We start from the raw sequence: 26,870 nt of genomic DNA on the forward strand, positions 1-26,870 counted from the left end.
GCTTTTCAGAGTTGTGGTTCACGGCACCTCAGAGGTCGTTGATATCTCCCCACAATCTACAGGTTTTTTTCCTCACTATCAATCACATGACCAATTTTTGCATTATCGGCAAACATCAAATGCATCACCCTCTTTATTACCTCCTCAAAAAAATTCAGTCCAGTTAGTCAGAGACGACCTTTCTTTAACAAATACATGTTGACTGTTCTTGATCAATCCATTCCTTTCTATATGATGATTTAGAATCTCAGAATTTTTTCCTATAATTGTCCACCACTGAGGTTAGGCTGACTGACCTGTAATTGTTCTATCTGTCATCTTCTCCCTTTTTAAATGGCTGTACAGCATTAGTAGCCCCCGGCACCACACCTGTAGCCAGAGAGAATTGGAAAATGATCCCCAAAGTCTCCACTATTTCTTCCTTTGCTTCTGCTGGGATACACTGCAACTGAGCCTGTCACAAAGATGCTAAACCTCTTATATTTGCTCTCTCACTATGTTTATCCCATCCCATATTTGATACACCTCATCCTCAAATGCACTGTCTGCATCACCACCAGCTCCTTTTTTTTGTGATGAAAAGTATTCAGCTAGAAGCATGTCCATGTTTTCCACCTCCACATACAGGTTACCTTTCCATACTCCTCTTGGTTTTCTGCAGAATTGAGCTCTCGTATCTGACATAAGCTTCCCTTTTCTGCCTTATTCTAATTGCGCACTCCTTGGCATACATGGGGCTCTAGATTGGGAGTCCCACCTTTTTTTCTTTGTGGGAACATATTTATTCTGAACCCTCTTTAGCTCCTCCTTAAATGCCTCCCATTGCTCTGACACTGATTTACCTTCAAGTAGTTGTTTCCAATCTACTTTTACTAAATCATATCTCAGCCTAGCATAAATTGAGAACTCAGAGGTTTTACTCCTGATCTGTCTTTGGTCTTTTTCATTACTATGCTAAATCTAACTGAATTATGACCGCTACTGATATCCCTCCCATCTGTCTAGCTCCATTCCATGAAATTAAGTCCTGAACTGACCTTTCTCTTGTCGAGCTTGCTGCATACTGGCTATAAAAGTTCTCCTGAATGCGTTTTAAGAGTTCTATGCCCCCTGTGCCTTATATACTGAATTTATTCCAGTTAATATTAGGTAGTTGAAATCCCTACTATTACTACCCTATTGATGTTGCATATCTCAGCAATTTGCCTACATTTTTGCTGCATTTTGTCCCTCTGAGTGTTTGGGGGTCTAAAGTGTACACTCCCAGCAGTGTGATTGCCACTTTTTTGTTCCACACTTTAACACAGATGGCCTCATTTGCTGGTCCATCCAGCATATCATGCTTCCTTGCAGCTGTAATTGTTTCTTTAACCAACATTGCGACCCCCTTTCACCTTTTTGATCCCTCTCTCTATCTTGGCTGAAAACCCTGTGGCCAGAGTTATTCAGTCGCCATTCCTGCCTTTCTTTAAGCCATGTTTCAGGAATAGCCATGCTATCATACTTACAAGTGTTTGTGTCCTCAGCTCATCTGTTTTATTTGCTAGATTCTTTACATCGATGTATATGCACTAAGCATTGCCAAACTGCTTTCTTGCCTGTTTTATAGCCTTGGTTTTCCCTGCCTTCCACACTCATTCATTAATTTTCTGCCTATGCAGCTTTGCTTATCTCTCCTCTGAATCCACACTCAAGATCCCATTCCCCTGCCAAGCTACTTTAAACCCTCCCAAAAGCACAACATTGGTCCCAATCATGTTCAGGTGCAACCATCTGGTATGTACAGGTCCCACCTCATCCAGAACTGGTCCCAATGTCCCAGACATGTAAAGCCCTCCCTCCTGTACCACTTCTCCACCCACACATTCATCTACGTGATCCTCCTATTTCTGTGCTCATGAACATGTAGTGCTAGGAGTGATACAGAGATTACTACCTTTGAGGCCCTGCATATTAATTTACTTCCCAGCTCGCCAAAATCTTCCTGCAGGGCCTCACCCCTCTCTCCACCTATGTCATTGGTATCAATATAGACCATGACCTCTGGTTGGCCACCTCCCCTGTCAACAACTAAATTGCCTCCATCTCTGCAGTTCAGTGACAAACAATGTGTTGATGTGGTCTACATAAATAAAACACAAGTTGTTCTCTGCCTATTTAAAGACCCTTTGACATAAAGTATAGTTTGACAATGTCTAGTGCCATTTCTGTGGGTATATTTTAATCGATAACAGCAACAACTTATAATTATTCAGTGCCTTTAATGTAAAAAAAAAATCCCAAAGTGCTTCAGAGGAACATTATAAAACAAAGTATGACACTGAGCCATATAGGGAGATATGAGGTCAGATGACTAAAAGCTTGGTCAAAAAGGTAGGTTTCAAGGAGTGCCTCAAAGAAGGAAAGTGAGTTAGAGAGGCAGAGATGTGTAGGGAGGGAATTCCAGGCCTAGGGAACTGAAGCATTTACTTGGCTTTAACTAAGCATTCACTCTGGGTTAGGACGAGGAGGCAGGATCCGAGTCCACCCCAGCTGGCATTAACTAAGCATTCGTTCCATGTTAGGAATAGAAAATGAGATAAGACATTATCCACTTCTATGCTGCCTTTTGTTTCAGACAGGTAACTACCACAGCTATCTGCTTAGTCCCCAGAAGTTGTACATTATACACAAACAGGATTGGAGACCTGGCATATCGAGTCTCTGGCCTGATTTATGTCTGTAATTCTTGGGAACTGATAAACAAGCTTATGTCCCCCACGGTCTTCAAAATGTCACCTTTTATTGTTATTTGTCACCGTGTGCTACGATGAGTCAAGTTGTCATGTGTCACTTGTAGTTGATGTCATTAACATATTTGGAAATGTGCACTTGTTCAGTTTTAAGGAATTTGTCAGCTGTATTCAGCAGGCTGGTTGATTCAAGGAGGTTCAAACACTTGACCCAGTATTACTATAATTAACAAGTCTCTCCGAGAATTAACAAACCGTCCTGAGTTGTGTGGTACAGCTGATGGTTTGTTCATAAGTTTAAGATTGGCTGTTTGACAAGAATCTTGGTGCAACTTTATGATACTGACCTCCCAAAAACATAGCTGATTGTTTAATCTTCTGGGATGGTTGTGGTCACATATCAATGTATCAACCAATTACCTCGTTAGAGTTGTGCGTGTTTTGGATCCAAGTTGTCTGATAAAGACAAATCTTCAGAGACATTGCTCTGACATCAAAGGAGACCAGATGAATAAAGGTCCCGTGGCTGGCAGGTTGTTTCCAGTGCTGGCTTTTGGCCAATATACTTTAAGGGTATGAAGAATTCAGTGAACAACCATTTACATTTCACTACAAGAGATTCTGTCAGCTCAAGTGGTTGCTGAAAGGAGCTAAGATTGAATAAACTCTTTGGCTAGGTGTATATATTATAAATTGCTGGCTGTGCAGTTTTGTATTTTGTTTGTGCCTTTGCTTCTATAAATTGTTCAATAGTAAATAATTTCTATCAGTGGTTTGTGTAAAGCGGAACTGGTATTTGTTATTTCCACTTTGAAAAGCTGTGTGTGATGTATCCTACATGTAGTCCAGTAAGGAATTTGCTGTGATCAGATAATTTAATATCTTATTGAATTCTCTGCCCAAAGGCAGGTCCTTAGTGATTATTCACTGCGCCACAGCAAAATGCCGTGATTTTTTTCCTATAGGTAGGATGAGGAGGCAGGATCCGAGTCCACCTCAGCTGGTTTTAACTAAGCTTTCAATCCATGTTAGGAGTGGAAAATGAGCATGGGATCAAATCCCAGGCTGTTTGGTGTTAATCTGATCCACACGCTAGACGCCTAGCCAACTGAGCTAACTGCCCCACCCCTCCTCACCAACTCAATACAGTAGCAAATAAAAAATGTCACTTTCACACTTTGAGAGGGGCCCCCCTGCTGGAGGTTGCCATCAGGCCACTTGGATGAGAAAATGCTGTTTAGAGAACCTCAAACCTTAATAGTTTTACTGTGAAGAAAATAATGTGTGCTACTTCTAATGGTGCCTCATCCTCCCTTAGCCCTTGTAAGAATAAAATTGGCATCTACTGGATTATATAATTGCCAAAGCAGGAAAAATCTCGTAGGATTAGGATATATCACTTAGCTCATTGGCTTGCGGCAATGATAGCTGCATTAAAGGTCAGAGAGCGAAAGTAAATCAGTTGACACTAATGCTACCTGCAGCAGTGAGCACCACTAAAAGATGCACCACTAATGAAATGTTGGCCTGTTCATCCAAAACTCATGCTGCCTTGGACATCAAGAAAATGCTTGGATATTTTTGGCTCTGACAGGCTGAAGGGGGAATGCCCACCCCATATAGGCAATTGAACTGATAATTTTGAGCCATTTTTGTGGAAGGCACTTAGCAACATAAATGTGTTTCTACACCATGGGTATTTGTAGTTGCATTATGGAGACACTTAGTGCAATAGTTCTGTAATAGAAGTGCAGCAATTTAAAATCATTTTTAGGTTTGGTTTAAGGTAAGGTCCTATGGTGGTCAAAATAAATCACAGTGTGTTTAACGTGACTGATGAGCTTTTATTGTTAAGTTCAAAACATTCCTTATTCCAGAGCAATTCTAAATGGAAACACATGCATTTCTTTGAAAGAGCATGTAAGTCTAAGGGCATAATTTTGAACAGTGGAAATAATAGTGACTGTAAATATTTTGACTTCTTTAAATCATCAATTTTATTGTTGATGTGGAGTTCTTTTGAGTAGGGCTTTCCTTCTCTCTAGACCAGTAACGGTGAAGTCTTGCTTTGAATTGGTGAGCAACTTTGTTTCTTTGATTTATCGTAATGACACTCGTGAAGTTGCTCTGAAGCTGCAGCCATTTCTTTAATTGTCCTCCTGTGCTGTAGGATAAAATTAGATAATACTCAACCTGTTTGCTAGAGTGTAAAATGTGGAATTGAAATGAAATTGACTAGTACAAAGAAGGGGAGAGCGAGTTCCTGGAGTCTCTGTCATTCACTTGTTTGCCTAGGTGTGGTGTGCTTTTTTTTTGCAAAAAATATACTTTATTCATAAAATATCTTCAACCACATTCCAAACCATTTCAAAATCACTATTACAAAGGTACAATCAGGTTCAACTTTTACAACATGTATCACAAGGTGCATCAGTACAAACAATGAATATTACAATCATTTGCAGACATTCATTTTGGGCTGTACAGCCCGAGGGGCTCTACACAGTTCCCAGCCCCTCGGTGCACTGTGGCAGAAAGGTCTTAGGCAGCGACCCTTCCCTATTGCGTCTTTGCGGCAGCTGCCCCAAGCTTTAGTGCCTAGGTGTGGTGTGCTGAATGTCAGAAAATTGGTTGGGTGTGAGCACATCAGTAAAGGTACATCAGTAAACCCACTATCCCTTCCATTTAAATTAATGGAAGCAGGATCGGGCAGATTCTCTTATGCGCATGTGCTTTCACTTATCTGATTATCCAATATTAGCTGCATCCTATGTGTTTTAGAGAGAGATCTTGTGACACAGGGTAGTGTACTTGCCTCAGAGCCATAAGCTCCGGGTTCGAGTCCCATCCCAGACTGGATGGCTGAAGGTCATAACGTGGGCAAACAGGTTGAGTGTCAACCTACAAATCCTTCCAACATACGCCAATGACAGATGGTGTGAGTGGGAGGGTTTCCTGGTCAGCCATATGATGGAAAGAGAGTTAGAGCCTCTACCATCACTGTCCATAGCTCCAGACTAGAACATGTATGTAAAAATGCATGTTTGGACTTTGTGGATAAACTGCAACACACCACCATGTGTCTTACGAAGCCATTTCAGAGGACAGTTAAGAGTCAACTATGTTATGGTGGAGGTAGAGTAACATATAGGCCAGACAGAAGTAATGCCAGCAGGATACTGTTTGTTCCATTAAAAAAATACATATTTTCTTCACACAGCTTCAACAGCCACTACATGCAATGATGCTGGAGTTCCACAGAATGGTACCAGAAGTGGGGACAGCAGAGAGCCTGGAGATACTGTGACTTTCCAGTGTGACCCGGGTTATCAGTTGCAAGGAACTGCTAAAATCATGTGCGTGCAGGTGGATAATAGATTCTTCTGGCAACCTGATCCTCCAGTATGTACAGGTACAGCACAGAATGAGCAGTGAAGCAAATCATTCATTTTTACATATGTTAAGTTGGTTTTAAAAAAAAGACCAGTGCAGTGGATTATTTAAGGGGGATGAATCGCAATAGTAGAAGACCATTAATAGCCGAATTTTTGTCTGGGTGCGGAGGTGTCTTTCTGTATGCGAATGGCCGCATTTAGCCTTTTTTATAAAAGGAAGTGTGATTTTCCTCTACATTCACAGCACTTCACCATTTTCCTCTGGCCTTATTGTGGGTCAAGAATGCCTAGTGAGCAAACGCACACCCGCTCCTGCTGAGGTCAGGTTCCCCATTTTAAATGGGAGACGAAAATCAAATTTCCTTCTGCACACCATTTTTGTCTGGTGTTGCAGGGTTTTGGAAGCCCAATAAAAACATGCCAGGTTTGAGAGTTGGTGAAGAAAATGGAAAGCCTCGCTGAGGAGCCTAGAACATTGTAAAACAAAAGCGTAAAGTGTTTTCGCACTTTCAGCTGTCACTATCAGGTGCTATATTGTAATGTACATGTGTTTTTAATTAACCATAGGAATCTGTCCTTTAAACATAAATTAACCCTTGCATTGACCAGCCCTGCGCATTAGTTCACATGCATTACTGTGCATTTCAATGGAGAGAGCACCATAATGCAATTAAAAATGTATCAAAATGCCCTGTCAGCCTGTGCTGTCATCTTTTCTGCCATGATTTAAATGGCTCTAGCCTGATTTAAAAAAAACCTGGTTTTGACACTTGAAAAAATCTGCATTTTAAAAAAAAAACTAACCAACTGTTTCCTTACATTGATTGACAGGCACTCTAGCTTGAAATTGAAATGAGCATCTGCTGTTCTTTCCTTTCCAAAGAGTTTGGACAATTGTGACTATTATCAATGTTTGGCTGAATTTCAGGTGGTAATAGGTTCCAGCAGGTGTTCCACTCATTTGAGAATGAATGGCAGTTTCAAGAAGTTGTAATAGCAGTCATCCCTCTGATGTGTTTTCTAGTTTGTTGACAAAAGCTAATAGGATAACAAGTATTTTTTTCACAAGAAAAAATGCATTTTTCTCATGATCAATGATATGGAGGCTTTTATTAGATGGCGCAAAGTTTATTTTTTCCCCAAAGAATGCAAATTATTTTTCCTTGATATTGCATAGAATCTGAGGACTTTGCATAGTGCATCCTGGGATGAGTGGCTGTGGAGGATATATGGTGGGGTGGGGGGACGCATAGAGGTGGCATGGATGATTTGAGGGGGTATGGAGGATACATGGGGGCATGGCGAGGTATGGATTATCTCAGGGAGTATGGAGGATATGTGGGAGGCATAGAGGTGGTTTGAGGTGGCATGGATGATATGAGGGGGCATGGGCTGGCATTGGGGAGTGGGTGGGAGGTGAGGAGTGCAGTTTAGGGGCCTTTAAACACAGTTGAGATACTGTGTTGGAGAACCGAGGCAGGCCTTCTAACCACCCCACCTCTGCACCCACAGTCCTCCCATACTGATAGACAGCTTGCAAACTACACAGCAAACCTGATCCTGGTGTGAAGATACAGAAAACAGTGTATGAAGTCTCAGATCGGGTGTGCAGTTTGTGAGCCACAGAGGTGTGCAGCTTGGGTTTTCCTGAGCCAGAGGAAGATTTTGCCCTATATGCCTGTGAAGAATAAACTGACAATCTAGAACTTGCAGCGTCAGATATGTAATATCTTAAATCTGTTGGTAAAGTAGGTCAGTTGTTTTATTCCCTGTTCATCTCTGATATTCCTAAATCTAGCACTCACTATAAATCTACCTCACACCAAAAATCTGTTTAATACTGAGAAAGCAAAAACAATTAAAGTACACAGTTGAGTCTCCTGTGCATTTTATGAAAGAAAAATGAGAATATGTAAAAGTTATATAGTTGAGCTGGATGATTTAAATGCAAGATGTGTACTGAACAATCTGAGGGTAAAACACGATTTGAAAAAAAGCAAGTAGAGGATCAGCTGGACATTATACACCCCACTCGATTTTCATTTCTATTGACTTCAGTGGGTGGTCACTCTGCTACCACCTATTTTGCTTCTCTGCTAATGTTTAATTTCACCCCCACAATGTTAATTGAGCCTATATGTGAAATACCCAAAGTTATATTTGGGTTGGATTTTCTCCTCGGGCAAGTGGAAGTGTCAAGAGCCTTAATTCAGATATAGAGTTCTGACAGCTTTTTAAAGGCCCATATGAGTTTATAGTATCAGGCATCTTAAGATGGTTCCATTATTCTGCAGTGTAACTAGAGTGTCACAGACAGAATATATTTGTTCTCTTACTGCCCATAATCGCAATGTTTTGTGTGGAAAGGGGTGTGTCTTCTCTTACCCTTGGAGTGTGCATGCCAATTAAATAATTCAGCAGCAAGCTTTCAATAGTTTAAAATAAAGGAGGTTATTTATTCTCGCACATCAATGCTTGACTGAATTAACACAATGGTCGGGATTTTATGGTCCTGCCTGTGGTCGGAATCGGCGAGGGCAGGACCGGAAAAGTTGGAGAGCACCCAAAAGCCTGTTGACTTTGGACAGGAGTTGCCAAGAAATTCTGCCCTTCATCACAAACTTGGTCTCACGCAGGCACACATGCGCATGAACACACAGATTGAATACAGATAAAGATAGTGCACTTTTACAGTTTACAGTTAATTCAGCCTCTGGTTTATGATTTCCAGTCTTCCACATGGCAGGCCTGTGATTTCTTGAATGGATTTGATGTTTCAAAGTTGAAGTGAGGGTCTTGCAAAGTGAAGAGTTCGCAGCAGGCTGTCAGCCTCGCTTCAACTTTGCAACATCAAATCCATTCAAGAAACCACAGACCTGCCACGTGGAAGACTGGAAATCATAAATCAGAGGCCGAATTAACTGTAAACTGTAATGTAGTCGAACATCTAGGAGGTTGGTTCTCAGGTGAACTATATAACTGGAACAGGTTTAAGACTTGAGTTGCTTGATGACATGCAGCTTGTTTCAGAGTCTGGTTTTCACACTGGCTGATGTTTCTTAAAAGATAAAAATGACATAGCCTTTCTCTGCAGCTGTTGCCTTGTCAGTTTGCTTCTGTAGTCTGTCCTGGTCTTTCTCAGCCTTTAGATAAAACTTGTTATCTCAAGCTGGTTTCATTCACGTGACTAATATTGACACTCATCCAACCAGAATGGTTTTGAAATTCAGAGCCACAGTAGGAAATAGATGATAGTCTTTCACACTTAACTTATGGATAACTGGTCTCATCAGCTTTCTTTTGTTAAATTGCAAACCTGGAGACATAGAATGTACAAGTTCATTGACTCTGTGTTTTGGGAAAGCTTCAAACAATAGCAGATGTGAATTCCATTGGTAACATTTGTCTTGGTATGTCCATTCCAGATGAGGCCCTCACCCATGATTATTCAATTCAGAACTTTCCAGAAGGTTGATATTCTGTGTTAAATAAGCAATGGTAACCTGACCCCTTGGCAGCCATCTCAACAGTTCATCAGTGTCAGTTTTAAACAAAGTACCATCCCAGAAGCTTCCATACGAGCTCAGTCCATGTGTAAAGTTATGAATATGATATGAGCAAGAGATTTAGTATCACTCAAAAGTGCTCATAAACAGACATTTTGGTGCCTCTGGGATTTTTATACAAATTTGAGGTATTCAGGCCTCAAATCATGTTGTGCAGGATACACATAGGAATTTTGGGGGTTAGTTACAGGATAGCATGTCATGTCAATCATCTGCCCTAAGGATAACCTTATCAGTATTCCTCAGTGTGTGCACATCAGCAGACTGATAAGTGATATGGTGCACCATCCTATGACTGAGGAAGTTTCCCATCCATCAGCCAGCCTGATTGATAAGCTGCCTGCCTAGCACTGGGAAGTTAGCCGGTCTCGAGGTTGGTGGATGTCAGCTGATTATGGAGTGTGTCAAGAGGTTTGCTTGTTGGGCCAAGAGAAAACACATTTGCTCCTTTTGAGCCACAGGCAGTGCTCTAAGTGCACTTCCCTCATGAAATCAGCCCTTATGTTGACTCATTTTACCTCTGGAATCCCCAGCCCCTGGAAACTCAGACTAAATAGGTTGTAAACAAATCCTTTTGAAATGCAGGCACACGGCCTGATTAAAAGATTTTACTGACCGAGAGCTGCCTCCTGAGAGCGGATTGGTCACCTACTACCTGATCCATCTCTGATAAAACCAGAAGTTGGAAATTGGTTGGGATGGGATTTGAGTTGAACATTTTTTAATCCCCACACATCTCCAATACATCTGTCCTTATGGGTTAAATACCCCCTGCAATTCTTATTTTATTTGCATTGCCATTTCTTAAATATGATTCACAAAAACAGGCAATGGCCCTAGTATTTCCATGCAGCCGGTTCCCTCCTCCTCCACATAACTTTGCTGAAAGAAAGGCAGAAAGCCCATTTGCATGTGTCTATGTCACAACAGTCCACACTGATCTATCCAATGATGGAGCTGGCTGTAACCTCCTTAGGTTGTTTCCAATCGAATTTCACCTGTAGTGCTGAATAAGTGGTCTGACCAGGACATGGTATTCTACAACTTCAGCATGACTTCTTTAAATTTGAGTTCAACTCATTTGTTAATGTAACCCAAGACCCTCTTTGTTTTGTTTATCATTGTCTCACGTTGTTCAGACATGTTGAGTGAAGCACCTAAGTTTCTTTGCCCTTGCATAGATGTCAATTAGCAACTGGTTAAATTAGCAGGATGCAACTTTTATTTCTTTTATTTTCAGTATACAGTATCCTACATTTAGCTATATTGACCTTTTGCTACCTTATTCAGCTCTTCAAAATTTTGTTTCCTCTTAGCCTTGTGAATTAACCACTGGGCGGGATTTTATGGCCCGCCTACTGCTGGGATCACCCGGTCCTGCCAAAAGTCAATAGACTTTCAGCTGGTCCACCCAAATCTTCCACAGCGGATCCCGTCACGATGGGACCTGAAAATCCCAACCACTGTCATTCCAGTGTATTTTTCTATGCTCGATAAGGGAAGGATATCTGACGTTCAGAATACCCTGCTCAATATTTCATCCCATGATGGCCTTTATGATTATTCTCTGAATTCTCCCATTTAACCAGTTGCTAATTGACATCTACGTTTTACTCCAGTACCGACTGACCATATGTTATAAAGAACTATCTAATATGGCGCATTATCAAAGGCCTTTTGAATATCAAGGTGCATGATGTCACCTGTCTTCACATAAACAGTTTGTAACATTGCTCCTCAAGAAAGATCTACCCCTTCTAAAGCCATGTTGATTCTTAGCTATTATGTTATTTTCGTATATTATTTTCAGTCTATGTGGAACTTTTTTTTCACTAATGTCCAAAGTCACAGGTCAGCTGGGATGCATGTTTGATGTTGAATAGATATTTTTAACACCCTAAAAAAAACAGGCCTCGCAGATCTGGTCAACTTGTGTGTTAACTATCCTATGTTTTTCCCCATTCCCATCACTGTATGGTTTCCTGAGGATTTTAATTTCTTACCTGACTAGTCTGTTAGAGAATTGAATGCCTTTTTTCTCTTTGTTTTGTTTTTCACACACTACTATATCTCTTTCCCAGTGTTCTCTTTGCACTCATTTCTTTTTTTCTCACTTGCTACATCGAAATGCCTTTAAATGTTTTACTATGTTAAAAGCACTTTATAAATGCAATGTATTGTTGTTTGTGCAGCTGTGTAATCTTGCACTTATTTGGAGTAACTTGGTCTTTGCACTTAGCTAACTAGTGTGACAATGACAGCGGCAATGGATTCCACTAATCGTTTTACATGTGTGGAAGACCAGTTAACTTCATTTATAAAAGGCCTCATCTCTATAGTATACCTGAGGGAAGGTCCTGCTCATTTCTAACTGTGCATATAACATATTTTGCAGAGGTAAAAGAACAGAGGGTATAAACGCACAATTTTTAAAAATGCCATTGATGATCTTAACTAGCTCTGAATCATCTTTACTTTTCTTAATTATAGTTGATCTTAAAAAAAAAAATTTTAAAACTGAAAATGTTGACGACAGAGATTATAGCATCACTGCAACCCCACATTTCGCAGAAATGCGGTCCAACCTTTTATGGAAGCATTTTCTAGGAAATAAATGTTGTTGTATGATGTATTAATACTCATTCAACCTGCAGCTTCCGGAGCTTTGTACCTACTTTCTTTCATGCAGAATAATTAACAACAGCATGATTCTACTTTGACATGCAGAATCCTGCAGTGGCGGTTCAATTATATATTATATTCATATTTATCATTCGATTCTGGCTTTATATAATGTGTACCTGCAGTGTTGCTATCCAATCCATATCTTCAATGAACTGTGACAAATTAAAAAAAATACATACTTTACAAAGTAGATGTGTGCGAAGTGCCTGATTTTAAAAGTCCACACAGAGGTGCTGTAATTTTAGTTGCACTTTTCAAGGAGCACAGATGTTGAAAGCAGCAACTTCAAAGTTGCTGTTCATTGTCATTTTCTCATAACTCAGGAATTTGGTTAATCTGACAAACAGGCTAAGCTTAAAAAATAAATTACATGCACATAATAATATGTTGGTGCAAAGGATAACCTTGAGGGGGTCATAGCTACACAAAGAAAGTCTCCACTAATGCATCCACTGCACTGCCATAAATTCTCAGAGGTTCTATAAACCCGTCACAAACAGCTTTTCTGTAGTCTAGTGATGTACACCTTCCAGTGTGGTGTGGATTACTAAGATTCAGCAAAAACACTCGTTAGAATTCAAAACAGTTGAAGTGTCAATGCAGATAGGTTTGGACTTTTGTGCCAATTACATCATATTTGGCTCGGTTAATTATTTTTCAGCTGTCATAAATTTTTCCAGCGCAGCTTTCTGTAATTTGACTTCGTTCTGACAAACCTGAAGGAAAGAAAAAGACTTGTATTTATACAGTGCTTTTCATGATCCCAGGACGTCTACCAAAGTGTTCTATGGCTAATCAAGTACTTTTGAAGTGTAGTCACCCAGGTGATGTGGGAAACACAGCATTCAGTTTGAGCACAGCAAACTCCCACAAAAAAGCAATATGATAATGACCAGATAGGTTGGTTTTGTGATGTTAGTTGAGGGATAAATATTGATCAGGACAGTGGGCATAACTCCCTTACTTTTCATTGAAACATAACAATGAGATATTTTACATCACCTAAGAGGCCAAGCAAGGCCTGAATTTAATGTCTGATCCAAAGGATGGCACTCCCAACAGTGCAGCACTCTGTTTCTACTGCACAGAAGTGTCAGCCTTCAGTTTTGGGCTTATGTCTTGGGTTGAGACTTAAACCGAAAACCATCTGACTCAAGTGAGAGTGCTACCGCCTGAGCCACAGCTCAACACTGGGGTGAAACTTCATCCTCATAAAGGTTTGATGACAGGCATGTTGGGTTGCTAAGGGTTGTTTACACAATAACAGTTGTAAAGTTTAATGCAGCGTGAACTTCTGTTATGCAGTTTTCTTGCTTTAACTTTGACTTGACTTTACATTATAGTAAAGAATATTTATTGTGTCAGTCAACAGTGCTTCACCCCATCAGGAAGTCAGATAATTTTAACAGAAATTTACCAGATGACATGGACTCTCAAATGTTTCACACGTACACGAAACAGTTCTGACAGAAAAAAAGTACATGATGTAAATAAGGTTATTGGAAAAGATAACACCCTAGATTGTGCCATGAAAGAAACAGTGAGAGACCATTGTTATTCATTGCTTTCATGCGCAAACCTGGCAGCAGTTGTTGATGATGTGCATTTGCATGTGAAAATCCAGAAGTTGTTTTTCGAGATGTGCCACTCCTCTGTGACCTGCACAAAAATGTCATCTCACCATCTGGCTGCCCATTCAAATGTATTGAATGGTGTGAGGTTCCTATTATGAAGTAGATACAGATTAAATACGCCAAAAAAAGTGACACCTGTTCATTCCAGTCTAAGTAACCTATTAAAGACATGTGTAGTTCTTAATTATTGCCAAACAACCGCTCTGGCATTATATATTAAATTTAGCAAGTGTGGAGCCTTATTCTTTCAGATTTTAATTATTGTTGGAAATTTAATTCTATATTTTTACTTTTCCCATTTGTTTCTTTTCTTTTGCTCTCATTCCAAATTTTCTTCTGCTTTCTGTTTCTGATTTGGCAAAGAATTCACTATTCTAATCTACATTTCCTGGTTCAGAAACTGGGTCATGCATGATTTTTTAATCTGATTGGCTAAGGAGATTCACATTGGCTTGCCCACCTTACAGAGATCCAGATGTACTGTATAGGGTAAATTCAATAAATGGTAAAATCTGGTCCATTATGTTACTGGGATAGAGTGCATCAATTCCTGTACAATATGTTAGAAATATTATGCTGGAATTCTTATCTGTAATCAATGTTAGCTGAAGGGTTCTCAAATATTTCTTTCCCCTCCATTAACGTCTATGTACTGTAAATTGGATCAGGAGTTACCAGTCATGCCTTGAGTTGTGTAATGCCCAAATTAGCTCAATTTGGATGAGCACTTGTTGAGTTGCAGTGATGGAGGCGGAAGGATGATGAAGATGTGTGATGTACTGTAGCAATGGTTCATTTGTCAATGGTGATTTAGGAAAAGGAGGGTGAGAGTAGTAACTGAGTAAATGTGGTTGACTCACAGCATCAACAGTAGTGATTGCTGGGTATATCAAAACACCTGTAAGAATTATATTGGGATCTCAACATGTCAGCAGATTGCCACAGCTTAATATGTTCTCCAGCATTCCTGGTTCAATAAGTGATAGTTTAAACTGTTGTATGCAGCAGAATTCCTGACTTGGAGGCAATTGAAACAGGAGAGGCTTTGTACTGAGTGAATTAAACTGCCTTTTCTATTTAATTTTTATTCTGCTGTGACAAACCCACATCTCCATATTATCTGCTTAATTTTTAATCTCTGCCCTGTTAAAATTAGGAGTTAAAATGCAGTGCTGCTCATCCACCTGATCGAAATGTCCATGAATATTAACTTGTAACTTCAATAACTTAAAGCTTTGTAGATCTTGAGTCCCTCTTCTGCCGAAACGGGCCCCGCTGCCAGTTTAAGTGGGTGGGCCAATTAAGCTATGCGCTTCCTGTGTGGGAGGGGAGGGATTCCCCAACTGTCAGAGTGTGCTCTTTCGCGCATGCGTGCAAAGGAGCACACATCTCCCTGAGGCAAAGTGCTGCCTCAAAGAGATCGCTGAAATGCTGGCAAATATAAAAAATAGAACCATAAAAAATTAATTAACATGTCCCCCTCATGTGAAAATGTCACACGAGATGGGACATGTTAATGAAATAAACAAAAACTTTATTAAACTTTTTTAAAACCGCTATCAAACCTCATCCCGCCACTGGATGAGGTTTGTTAAAAAACCACCTACCTGCCTGCCTGCTGGGCCCGTCCGCTGAGCCGAAGTTCGCAGGAGCCCCTCAAAACCATCGATGATTGGCAAGTTAAGGGACTTAACAAGGCCTTTAATTAATGACGGGCACGCATCCCGCTGCATAGCGTGCCCGCCAACCGAAATATCGCGATGCCACGCGCTGGCGTCGGGACGCTCGCGCGACGTCAGCGCGCAACATTTTAAGCGCTGGCGTGTGGGCTCTGCCACCCGCACGCCAGCCAGAAGATTCTGCTCAGTGTCTACACTGCTTGCAAAGAAACGCAGTGCAGAGATGTTTTGGTTAGGGACTTTAAGCTACAATTAATTTAAAAACATTCACTGAGCCATGGAAGACTGCGTCATCATGGAGGTGGGTGGGGTTTAAGAAAGTTCTAGGGTTTCAAGTTATCTGTCTTTTTGCTGGGGAAGAGAGTGTTCTGCAGCAGGGGAAAGGGCCATAACAAAAAGCTGCTTTGATAGCAGGCTCCAGGCAGCAAAACTGTTGCTGTTAGCTGGCTCTATGTAGCTGTGGCACAGGAGAAGTCATGGGGAGCTGAGAAGGTGGTAGAAGGTCACTAGCTCCATGCCGAAAAGGGTCAGGGCTCAGAAGAAGTCTGAGAGCCGTTTATAGCTAGTTGTAGCTGGGAAGATTGGTGAAATCCAGAGGTAGTGCAAGGCCAGTGAAGCTAGCTGGCTATTAAAGAGCTGATTGCGCCAGTGAGTAGAGGCTGCAATGTGACTCAAAAACCCAAGGGAACAGAGTCTCGGGAGATGAGATTGAAACTCTGGGAGGAGAGCAGTTGTTGAGGCAGCCTGAGATGGACCAGCTTTAAGCGAATTCAGAGGCTTGAGCTTTGAAAGTGAAAAGTTTGGAGTCCCTTAGAGCCCCAAGATTGGTTGACTCGGTGTTTACTGATGTCTGGGTGGATTGCTGAGGAATCCATGGGATCTGTCTTGGTCACAGTTGGCATTTATTGTGCAGTGTGGTGTGTTCAATCAGTTTGCCTGTCCATTCATATGTGCCCCATTTAACCCTGAATGTTAGAGTCGAAGATAGATATTGTAAATTGTTTTATCTTTTCGATCTTGTTTGGTAAAGCTTATTTTTGTTTATTCAAAACCCATGGAATTTCGGGGCTTTATTCTATTAGCAAGTGTCTTGAATCTCAAACTTTGGCTTCTTGAAACAGAACGTTTTTGATTCCCTAACCAGATCTCACCAAAACTTGGGGGTCTGGTCTAGGATCATAACACTGGATGTGGGAATTCTGCTGGTTTGACCATTGAGATTCCCAGATAGAGGAGCAACAGCAAGGAAGGCAGCAAAGACCATGGATTGGGGATAAGAGGGCTAAGGGGGCTGGAGGCCTTAGAGCATATAGAGAATTTCACAATGAACACAACCACTTACCTTTTGCTTGTTGGAGTGAGAATTAGAGCAACTACATCTCCTAAGGTAGCAAAGGTCACCATAGCTCTAAAATTTTATGATTCTTTCCAAACTGCTTCTGAGGATCGCAGCCACATGTCAGTTTTCTGTGCACTCAGTGACCTGCGCTGATGCACTGCTTATGAGGCATGAACACATCAGCTTCCCTGCGAAGGCTTATAAAATATTATTAAAAATCTCTACAGCAGCAAAATTCATTAAACAGACATACAACACATCTTTGAATATGAGGCTAGTCTACCTGTTTTGCACCTCCTCAAAAAGCCATAGGATGTAAAGGCTTAGCATGTTGGACTGCACAGCAACCCCCTTAAAACTCCTCAATGTTTCCAAGATTTTAACTCCAAACTTTGTGCATGTATGCATGGAGGAAATCTGGGGTGCCCAAATATTCGTAGTTAGATTGCAGTTATCAGCTCACCACCACCTTCTCATGGACAATTAGGGGCACGCAATAAATGCTGGCCTATCCAGTGAAGCCCACATCCTGTAAAAGAAAAAAAATTGTTCCAACTTTTGTTTGTTTGTTTTGCATCGAGTTGCTATAGATCTGCTGAGAGTTTTGCAATGCCTGAAGTGATACTCTTAGGCCAGATTATTGCCATTGGCGTGCGGGGGTGGGCCCAACACGCTGATACGCAAAATGACGCGCGAGCACCAGCGTGCGTCCTGACATCATCGCGTGTCATTTAGATATTTCATTCGGCAGGCGCGCGCCTGCCGAACTGGCAACAGCCCATTAATAAAACAATTAAAGTTGGTAACAACTCTGTCCGTCCAACCTTAAGGTTGGCGGGCAGGCGAAGAGTCCAAGCGGCCTTCGCGTTTTTAAGGAAACCTCATCCATGGGCGGGATGAGGTTTCCTGAAGGTTTTATAAAATAATTAATTAAATTTTGCACAATTCACACACATGTCCCAGCTCGTGACACTATCACATGATGAGACATGTTTAAATAATTTTTTTCCTTCTTTTATTACAAAGTTTTACTATCAACTTAACCTCCCTGAGGCAGCTCTGTGCATGTGCGACGCAGGCCCCAACTCTCCCTCCTCCCCCCGCCCACACAGGTAGTCTTGAGCACTACAGGCTGTGATCCACGTTGGGAGGGCCTTAATTGGCCCGCCCATGTAAAATGATGGCACGCAGGTGGCGCAGGGCGCTCCCACCTGGCCTGCCCGACATAGATGAGATTCTGCCCTTAATCTTTATGGGGAGGCACTGGCGTAGTGGCATTGTCGCTGGACTAGCAATCCAGAGACCTAGGGTAACGCCCTGGGGACCCAGGTTTGAATCCCACCACCAGCTATCTTCAGCTGCTTCATCAATGACCTTCCTTCCAACATAAGGCCAGAAATGGGGATGTTCACTGATGATTGCATTTGTGATCATTCGCAACTCCTCAGATACTGAAGCAGCCTATGTCCAAATGCAGCAAGACCTGGACGATATCCAGGCTTGGGCTGACAAGTGGCAAGTAACATTCGCACCACACAAGTGTTAGGCAATGACCATCTCGAACAAGAGAGAATCCAGCCCTCCACTGTTGATGTTCAATGGCATTACCATCTTTTGAATCCCCCACTATCAACATCCTGGGGGTTACCATTGACCAGAACCTGAACTTGACTAGTCATACAAATACTGTGGCTACAAGAGCAGGTCAGAGGATAGGAATTGTACGATGAGTTACCCACCTACTGACTCCCCAAAGCCTGTCCACTATCTATGAGGCACAAGTCAGGAGTGTAATGGAATACTCCCCACTTGCCTGGATGAGTGCAGCCCCCACAACACTCAAGCTTGACACTGTCCAGGACAAAGTAGCCCGCTTGATTGGCACCACATCCACAAATATACACTCCCTCCACCACTGACGCACAGTAGCAGCAGTGTGTACCATCTACAAGATGCACTGCAGGAACCAAGGCTCCTTAGCACCTTCCAAACCCACGACCTCTACCATCTAGAAAGACAAGGGCAGCAGATAGATGGGAACAGCACCATCTGGAAGTTCTCCTCCAAGCCACTTACCATCCTGGCTTGGAAATATATCACCGTTCCTTCAGTGTCATTGGGTCAAAATTCTGGAACATCCTTCCTAACAGCACTATGGGTGCACCACATGGACTGCAGTGTTTCAGGAAGGCAGCTCAGTACCACCTTCTCAAGAGTGATTAGGGATGGGCGATAAATGCTGGCCCAGTCAGTGAAGCCCATATCCCATGAATAAATGAAAAAAGAAATCAACAGGCCATATGGTGACCATAACAAAATCTTTCATGCACTAGTCTTATAGAATTTGTGCAGCAGAAAATACTTTGAACTTGGTGTGTGGGTGTGCATCCGACATGCTTGAGCGTAAAATAATGTGTAGTGACGTTGGGCGAGCGTCCCGATGTCATCACGCACTCGCACGATATTTTGGTCGGTGAGTGTGCGCTAAACTCAGAAGTGCGCCCGCCAACGATTAAGAGGGCTATTAAGCCCAGTAACGGTGCAATTAACTAGGATTCTTCACTGCCTGTCCAACCTTATAGTTGGCGAGTGGGTGAATCGGCCAGGTGGCCTTTGCATTTTTCAGGAAACCTCATCCAAGGGTGGGGTGAGGTTTCCGTCATTAAATTAAAAAAAATGTTTTGACAGAATTTTCATGTTGTATATGTTCAGGTGACTGTTTCGTTGCATTTGCATTTTTTTTTTCTGTTTCTTAAAGTCTTTACTTTGTGTATTTAAATTCATCAGCCTCCTGAGGCAGCTCTCTGCCTTCAGGGAGCTTTCACTCCACGCTCCGTTGTGCCTGCGCTGACTTCAGCGCATGCCCTCCTCCTGCCCCCAACTCAGGCAGCACTGATCCTATCAGTATGCGCTTCATGCTGGCTGGCAGTTAATTGGCCAGCCAGCATGAAATCGTGGTTGGGGGGCCACTCGTGATCAGCTGTCTGTTTCCTGGCCGCTCACGGGCCCGCCGATTGCGCCCGCATGCTGAGCTGAAAACTCAGGCCTATATTTCTTGCTACCTTTGCAACACCCTATCTGACCTCCTTTGTCATTCGTCCTCCAGTGAGTGAACACCATCACCAGAACACTGCACCTCCACCCACATTAAGTTGATATTTGACATAAAATTATAGAACAATAAACATGAAAAAGATCAAAGGCTCTGGAAATCTTCTTTCGTTTGTTTTACATGATCTTCAGAGCAGCTTGAAACACATATCTTACTGCCTGTCATGCATTATTTAATATTTAATATTTTACTTCTTGAAGAATCTCTGACTATATGATTTGTTCAGCACATAGCTATTGGCAAAACAGCCCTGCCTCTTCAGAGGTGCCCTGTAGGATTTCTTTAAACCACACCATGGTGCAATTTTCTGATCTCCCCCTCGCTTATAAATATCAGGATAACGGTTTTAATTTAAAGTATTAAGCGTAAGATTTCATGTCTTTCCTACTCTGTAGTGCTTCACAATACAATTATCTTGTGAGAAACCGTGGAATAATCTGGGATTTTTAGTGATCTTGGTTGAGGGATAAATACTGGCCAGGACACTGCAGGGGAGAATTCTCTTGTTCTTCTTCAAAGTGTGTTAAATATTTACGTCTCCCTTCAAGGGCACGTTTAAAGTCCCATCTGAAAGACATGTTTTCAAGCCAAGTACACTCATCATTGTTTTCCCAATCTATTGCTGCTAAATTGAAGACATTCATAGCACTAAACCTGTTCCTGTACATGCTTCTTTTTCTTGGCTCAAATATTCCTGACCCAACCACTCCACCTTGACCTGCTGGTCTATAGCAGACTCCCATAGTTAATTTCCTTTCCCTCATTCTTGCATCTCAATACACAAGGTATCCATTGCATCTCAGCAGCACCAAGATCAGAGACATTAATCTCCATTGAAACCAAATTCTCACTTGCACAGAATGCCACACCTTATCCCTTTGCCTCTTAAATGTCTTTTTGAGGCCTATGATATCATAGTCTCCCTGAAGTCTTCTAGCTCTCCCATTTTATAGCTAAGATCCTTGGCATTCAAAATACACAACATTTTATTTTGTTTCCCCTAATTTATGCACTCCTCAACAAGACCAGCAAGCTTCCATTTATGTAATGCCTTTAATGCAGGAAAAGCATCCAGAGATAAAAAAGGGCATGGAGAGCAGCAGGGCCTTCAGTTTAAAAAGGGCACTGAGAGTGGGAGAGACATCAGTTTAAAAAGGGGGCGGAGAGCAGCGGGGACTTCAGTTTAACTTTGGTAGAGAGAGATTGAAACAGGGAGACTTCGGGAGACAGGTTAAAACAGCGAGACTTCAGGACAGGGAGGTTAAAACAGTGAGACTTCGGGACAGGGAGGTTAAAACAGAGAGACTTCGGGAGAGAGAGGTTAAAACAGCAAGACTCAAGAAGGAGTCAGGCAAGGATCCATATTCTATCTAGTTCAGATACGTCTGGGGAGCTTAGTCCCGTGATTTGCATATCTGCACTATGTGGGAAATCCTAGATGCTCCTGGTGGTCTCGATGACCATGTGTGCAGGAGGTGGTCTGACTGGAGCAACTCGAGCTCCGGGTTTTGAAACGTGAGCGGCAGCTGGAGGCACTACGGTGCACTCACAAGGCTGAGAGGTTCTTGGATAGCACATTTCAGGATGTGGTCACCCTGCACCTTAAGGAAGTGCAAGCAGAGAGGGAATGGGTGACCGCCAGACAGAAGGAGGGGACCAGGCAGGTAATGAGGGAATCCCCCGAGTGTATCTCGCTCATAAACTGTTTTTTGGCCTTAGAAAACAGTGAGAATGACGGTTCCTCTGTGGAGGCCAACCAGGGCCAGGGCCATGGCACTCTAGGTGGTTCAGCTGCTCGGGGTGGGGGGCGTGGGAGAGGAAGAAGTGTGGAAGGGCAATAGTGGTAGGGGATTCATTAGTAAGGGGAGTAGACAGGTGCTTCTGCGGCCGTAGACATGACTCCAGGATGGTATGTTGCCTTCTGGGTACCAGGGTCAAGGGTGTCACAGAATGGCTGCAAGGCATTCAGAAGGGGGAGGGTGAGTAGCCAGAGGTCGTGGTCTATGTTGGGGCCACTGACATAGGAAGAAAGAGAAATGAGGCCCTGCAAGCAGACTTTAGGGAGTTAGGTAGGAAATTGAAAAGCAGGATTTCAAAGGTAGTAATCTCTGGATTACTCCCGGTGCCATGCAGAAGTGAGTTTAGGAATGGAAGGATAGAGCAGATGAATGCGTGGCTGGAGAGATGGTACAGGAGGGAGGGCTTTAGATTCCTGGGGCATTGGAACCATTTTTGGGGGAGGTGGGACGTGTACAAGTTGTACGGTTTACATCTGAACAGGAATGGGGCCAACATCCTCACAGGGAGGTTTGCTAATGCTGTTGGGGTTAATTTAAACTAAATTGTCGGGGGGATGGGATCCTGATAAGTAGTTCAGAGGGGAGAGAAGCTGAGATGGAATTAGAAGTTAAAACCCTAGTAAGTCAGTCTGGAGGGCAGAGGAAACGTAGTTTAGGTAAGAAAAGTGAGTTTAGCAAGGCTAAATGGAATATATTTTAATGCAAGGAGCCTGAGGAATAAGACACGAGCTGAGGGCACAGATAGGCACGTGGGGGTATGATATCATAGCTATGACCAAGAATTGGCTAAAAGAAGGGCAGGATTGGCAGCTCAAACTTCCTGGTTATAGGGTATTCAGATGAGATAGAGAGGGGATAGAAGAGTGGGGAGGGTCGCAATATTGATCAAGGAATCAATTATAGCAGTGAAGAGGGATGATATTTTGGAAGGATCATCAAATGAGGCCATATGGGTAGAAGTAAAAAACACAAAAGTGCCAAACACACTGTTGGGTGTGTACTATAGGCCCTCAAACAGTCAGGGAGAGATAGAGGATCAAATATGTAATCAAATTTCACAGAAGTGTAAGAATAATAAGGCAGTAATGGTAGGGGATTTTAACTATTCAAATGTTAACTGGGATAGTTTTAGTTTGCAAGGTAGGGAGGGAGCAAACTTCTTAAGTTGCATCCAGGAGAACTTTTTTTAGCCAGAACATAGCCTGACAAGGGAGGGGGCAGTTCTGGACCTAATATTCGGAAATGAGCCCGGGCAGGTTCCTTGCATTAAAAGTATCAGTAGGGGAGTGTTTTGGAGATAGTGACCATAACTCAGTTAGATTTAGGATAGTTATGGAAAAGGATACAGTTGGGCCAGGAATAAAAGTTCTAAACTGGGGAAAGGCTAATTTTACTAAGATGAGATTTGATTTGGCTCAAGTGGACTGGGAGCAGCTACTTGCAGATAAAACTGTTAGAGCAGTGGGAGACATTCAAGGAGGTAATAGCGAGAGTACAGGGCAAATATATTCCTGTAAATACAAAGGGGGTGGGGTCCAAGTCCAGAGAACCCTGGATGTCAAGGGATATAAAGATTAGGATTAAGAAAAAAAGAGAAGCTTATGGCAGATACTGAGGGCTCAATACAGCAGAGTCCTAGAGGAGTATAAAAAGTGCAGGGTGGAACTTAAAAAGGAAATTAGGAAAGCTAAGAGAGTGCATGAGAAAGCATTGGTGGTAGAATAAAAGAAAACTCAATGGTGTTTTTTAAATGTATAAAGAGCAAGAGAATAACTAGGGAAAGAGTAGGGCCAATTAGGGACCATAGAGGTAATCTGTGTGTGGACCTGGAAGACGTGTGTGCAGTCCTCAATGAATACTTTGCATTGGTCTTCACAATGGAAAAGGACAACGCAGATATAGACATCAGGCTGGAGGACCGTGAAATATTAGAGGAAATTAACAGAGAGAGAGGAGTGGGTTTAACGGCCTTAACAGTGGATAAATCCGCAGGCCTGGATGAGATGTATCCCAGGCTGTTGAGGGAGGCAAGGGAAGAGATATCAGGGCCCCTGGCAGTAATTTTCAAATCCTCTCTGGCCACAAGTGAGGTGCCAGAGGACTGGAGGACTGCTAACATTGTCCCATTATTGAAAAAAGGGAGGAAGGGATAGACCAGGAAATTACAGACCAGTCAGTCTAACCTCGGTGGTGGGGAAGTTACAAGAAAGAACACTGAGGAACAGAATATATCTGCAGTTGGAGAGACACTGATTAATCAGGGATAGTCAGCATGGATTTGTTAAGGGAAGGCCATGTTTGACAAATTTGATTGAATTTTTTGAGCAGGTAACCAGAAGTGTTGATGAGAGTAATGCATTTGATGTGGTCTACGTGGACTTTAGAAAGGCTTTTGATAAAGTCCCTCATGGCAGACTGGTCAAGAAAGTAAGAGCCCATGGGATCCAAGGCAAAGTGGCACGTTGGGTCCAAAATTGGCTGAGAGGCAGGAAGCAGAGGGATGATAGTAGAGGGATGTTTCTGAGGCTGGAAGTCTCAGGGGTTCTGCAGGGCTCAGTGCTGAGGCCCTTGCTGTTTGTGGTGTACATAAATGATTTGGACTTAAATGTAGGGGGTATGATCAAGACGTTTGTGGATGACACCAACATTCGTAGGGTGGTAAATAGTGAGGAGGCTGGCGTAAACTGCAAGAGGATGTCAATGGACTGATTAGGTGGGTAGAGCAGTGGTAAATGGAATTCAACCCGGAAAGGTGTGGGGTAATGCACTTGGGGATGGCTAACAAGGCAAGGGATTACACTATGAAGGGTAGGACCCTGGAAAGTACTGAAGATCAGAGGGATCTTGGTGTGCATATCCATAGATCCCTGAAGGTAGCAGGGCAGGTAGATAAGGTGGTTAAGAAAGCATATGGAATACTTGCCTTTATTAGCTGAGGTATAGAGTACAAGAGCAGGGAGGTTAGGCTGGAACTGTATAAAACACTGGTTAGGCCACAACTGGAATACTGCATGGAGTTCTGGCCATCACATTACAGGGAAGATGTGATTGCACTGGAGAGGATGCAGAGGAGATTTACCAGGATGCTGCCTGGGCTGGAGGGCCTGAGCTATGAGGAAAGATTGGATAGGTGGGGTTGTTTTCCTTGGAGCAGTGAAGGTTGAGAGGGAACCTGGTAGAGGTGTATAAGATTGAGGGGCATAGATAGGGTGGATAGGAAGGCGCTTTTTACATTAGTAGCGGTGTCAATAACCAGGGAGCATAGATTTAAGGTTAAAGGTAGAAGGCTAAGAGGGCAGTTGAGAATTTATTTCAAGCCAAGAGGTTCAAATCCGGATTTATCAGAGACTGATCAGGAAGCAGGTGACCAATCCCCTCTCTGGAGGAAGCTCTGTCAGTAAAATCTTTTAAAGAGGCTGTGTGCTTACATTTTAACAGCATTTGTTTTTATCCCATTATTTCTGGCTTTCCTAGGGCTGAGGAATCCTGGCAGGTAAAAGGAGGTGGGAAAAGCCACATCCATGAAGGAAGTGCATTTACAGCATGGCTTACGGACCACGAGGAACAACAATGTTTCCTCTGGGCACAATACATAAACCTCTTTACACACTTTGCCACCCATGAACCCTATATCTCCAACTCCAACCTTTCACCTGATCCCTGATTATCCCCACTTCCCCATACCCTTGCCAAGATCTCTAACTCTCTCCCAATCCGCTTAACCTCCTGTTTAACTAACAGCTTTTCTGATTCCTACAAGACATCACAGAATCTTAACAGCAAAGAAGGAGGCCATTCGGCCCATCATGCCTGCACCGGCTTTCCAAATGGGCACTATGGCCTAGTGCCATTGCCCTGCCTTTTCTCTGTACCCTTGCACATTGTTTCTATTCAAATAATCATCTAACATCCTCTTGAATGCCTTGATTGAACCTACCTCCGCCACACTTCCAAGCAGTGCATTCCAGATCTGAACCACTCGTTGTTTGAAAAAGTTTTTACTCACGTCTCACTTGCTTGTTTTGCAAGTCACTTTAAATCTTTGTCCTCTCATTCTTGATCCTTTTACGAGTGGGAACAGCTTCTCCCTGTCCGGGACATCTGGGAAGCCAGTACTCCCTTGCTTCCCATCTAATCTCATCACTGCCCTGAGTAAATATGTGGAACTATATGCATCCACTTATGAGGTGACCATCATAGAATGGTGCATTAAAACATTTATCAAGCTGCTGATCGATGTACGTTCGCTGGAGAATTCTGATAATATCTTAAGGACAGGTGATTGGCATGGCATGTTATCCTGTAACTAATCCCACAAAACTCCTTCGTGTACCCTGCACAGCATGATTTGCAGTCTGAATACCTCAAGTTTGTATAACAATCCCAGAGGCACCAAACATGCCAGTTTATGAGCAGTTTTGAGTGGCACTAAATCTCTGGTTACACTGCAGAATAATGGAGCTATCATGGGATCCCTGAAATTGAAAGATATGGGGATTTTAAAAAAAACTGTAACAACATCATTTCCGGATTAAGGCTCTTGACAATTCCACTTGCCTGAGGACAAAATTTGGCCCACAGATAACCTAAGTCCTTTATGTGCAAGTTTGATGAACCACAAGGGGGTAGAATTTAACTTCAACAGGTGCACAAAACAGGTCATAGCAGGTTAGTTACCCATTGAAATCAATGGAAATGAAAATGGGTTTATAATGGCCAGCTGATCCACGACCACATATTTTGCAACCCCACTGAAACTGAATTTTACCCCCATCTAATTTGCTCCAACAACTGTTCAGTTGATGTGAGAACAAAAATGCTGGAAAAACTCAGCAGGTCTGGCAGCATCTGTGGAGAGAGAAACAGAGTTAATGTTTCGAGTCTGTATGACTCTTCTTCACAGCTAAAGAGAAGTAGAAATGTGATGGA

The 26,870-nt window shown here is 42.5% G+C and overlaps 1 protein-coding gene across 1 annotated transcript in view; it reads left to right on the forward strand.

Annotated features, from left to right (window-relative positions):
• Positions 1–26,870, forward strand: part of LOC144680673 (CUB and sushi domain-containing protein 1-like) — a 2,611,816-nt gene that overhangs the window by 2,097,530 nt on the left and 487,416 nt on the right. The window contains exon 27 of the mRNA XM_078541910.1: positions 5,953–6,144. Coding sequence (XP_078398036.1) covers positions 5,953–6,144 — 192 coding nt within the window. The remainder of the gene's footprint in view (positions 1–5,952; positions 6,145–26,870) is intronic.

Source organism: Cetorhinus maximus, chromosome 5 (assembly GCF_964194155.1).
Source record: "Cetorhinus maximus chromosome 5, sCetMax3.hap1.1, whole genome shotgun sequence".
NCBI lineage: Eukaryota > Metazoa > Chordata > Chondrichthyes > Lamniformes > Cetorhinidae > Cetorhinus > Cetorhinus maximus.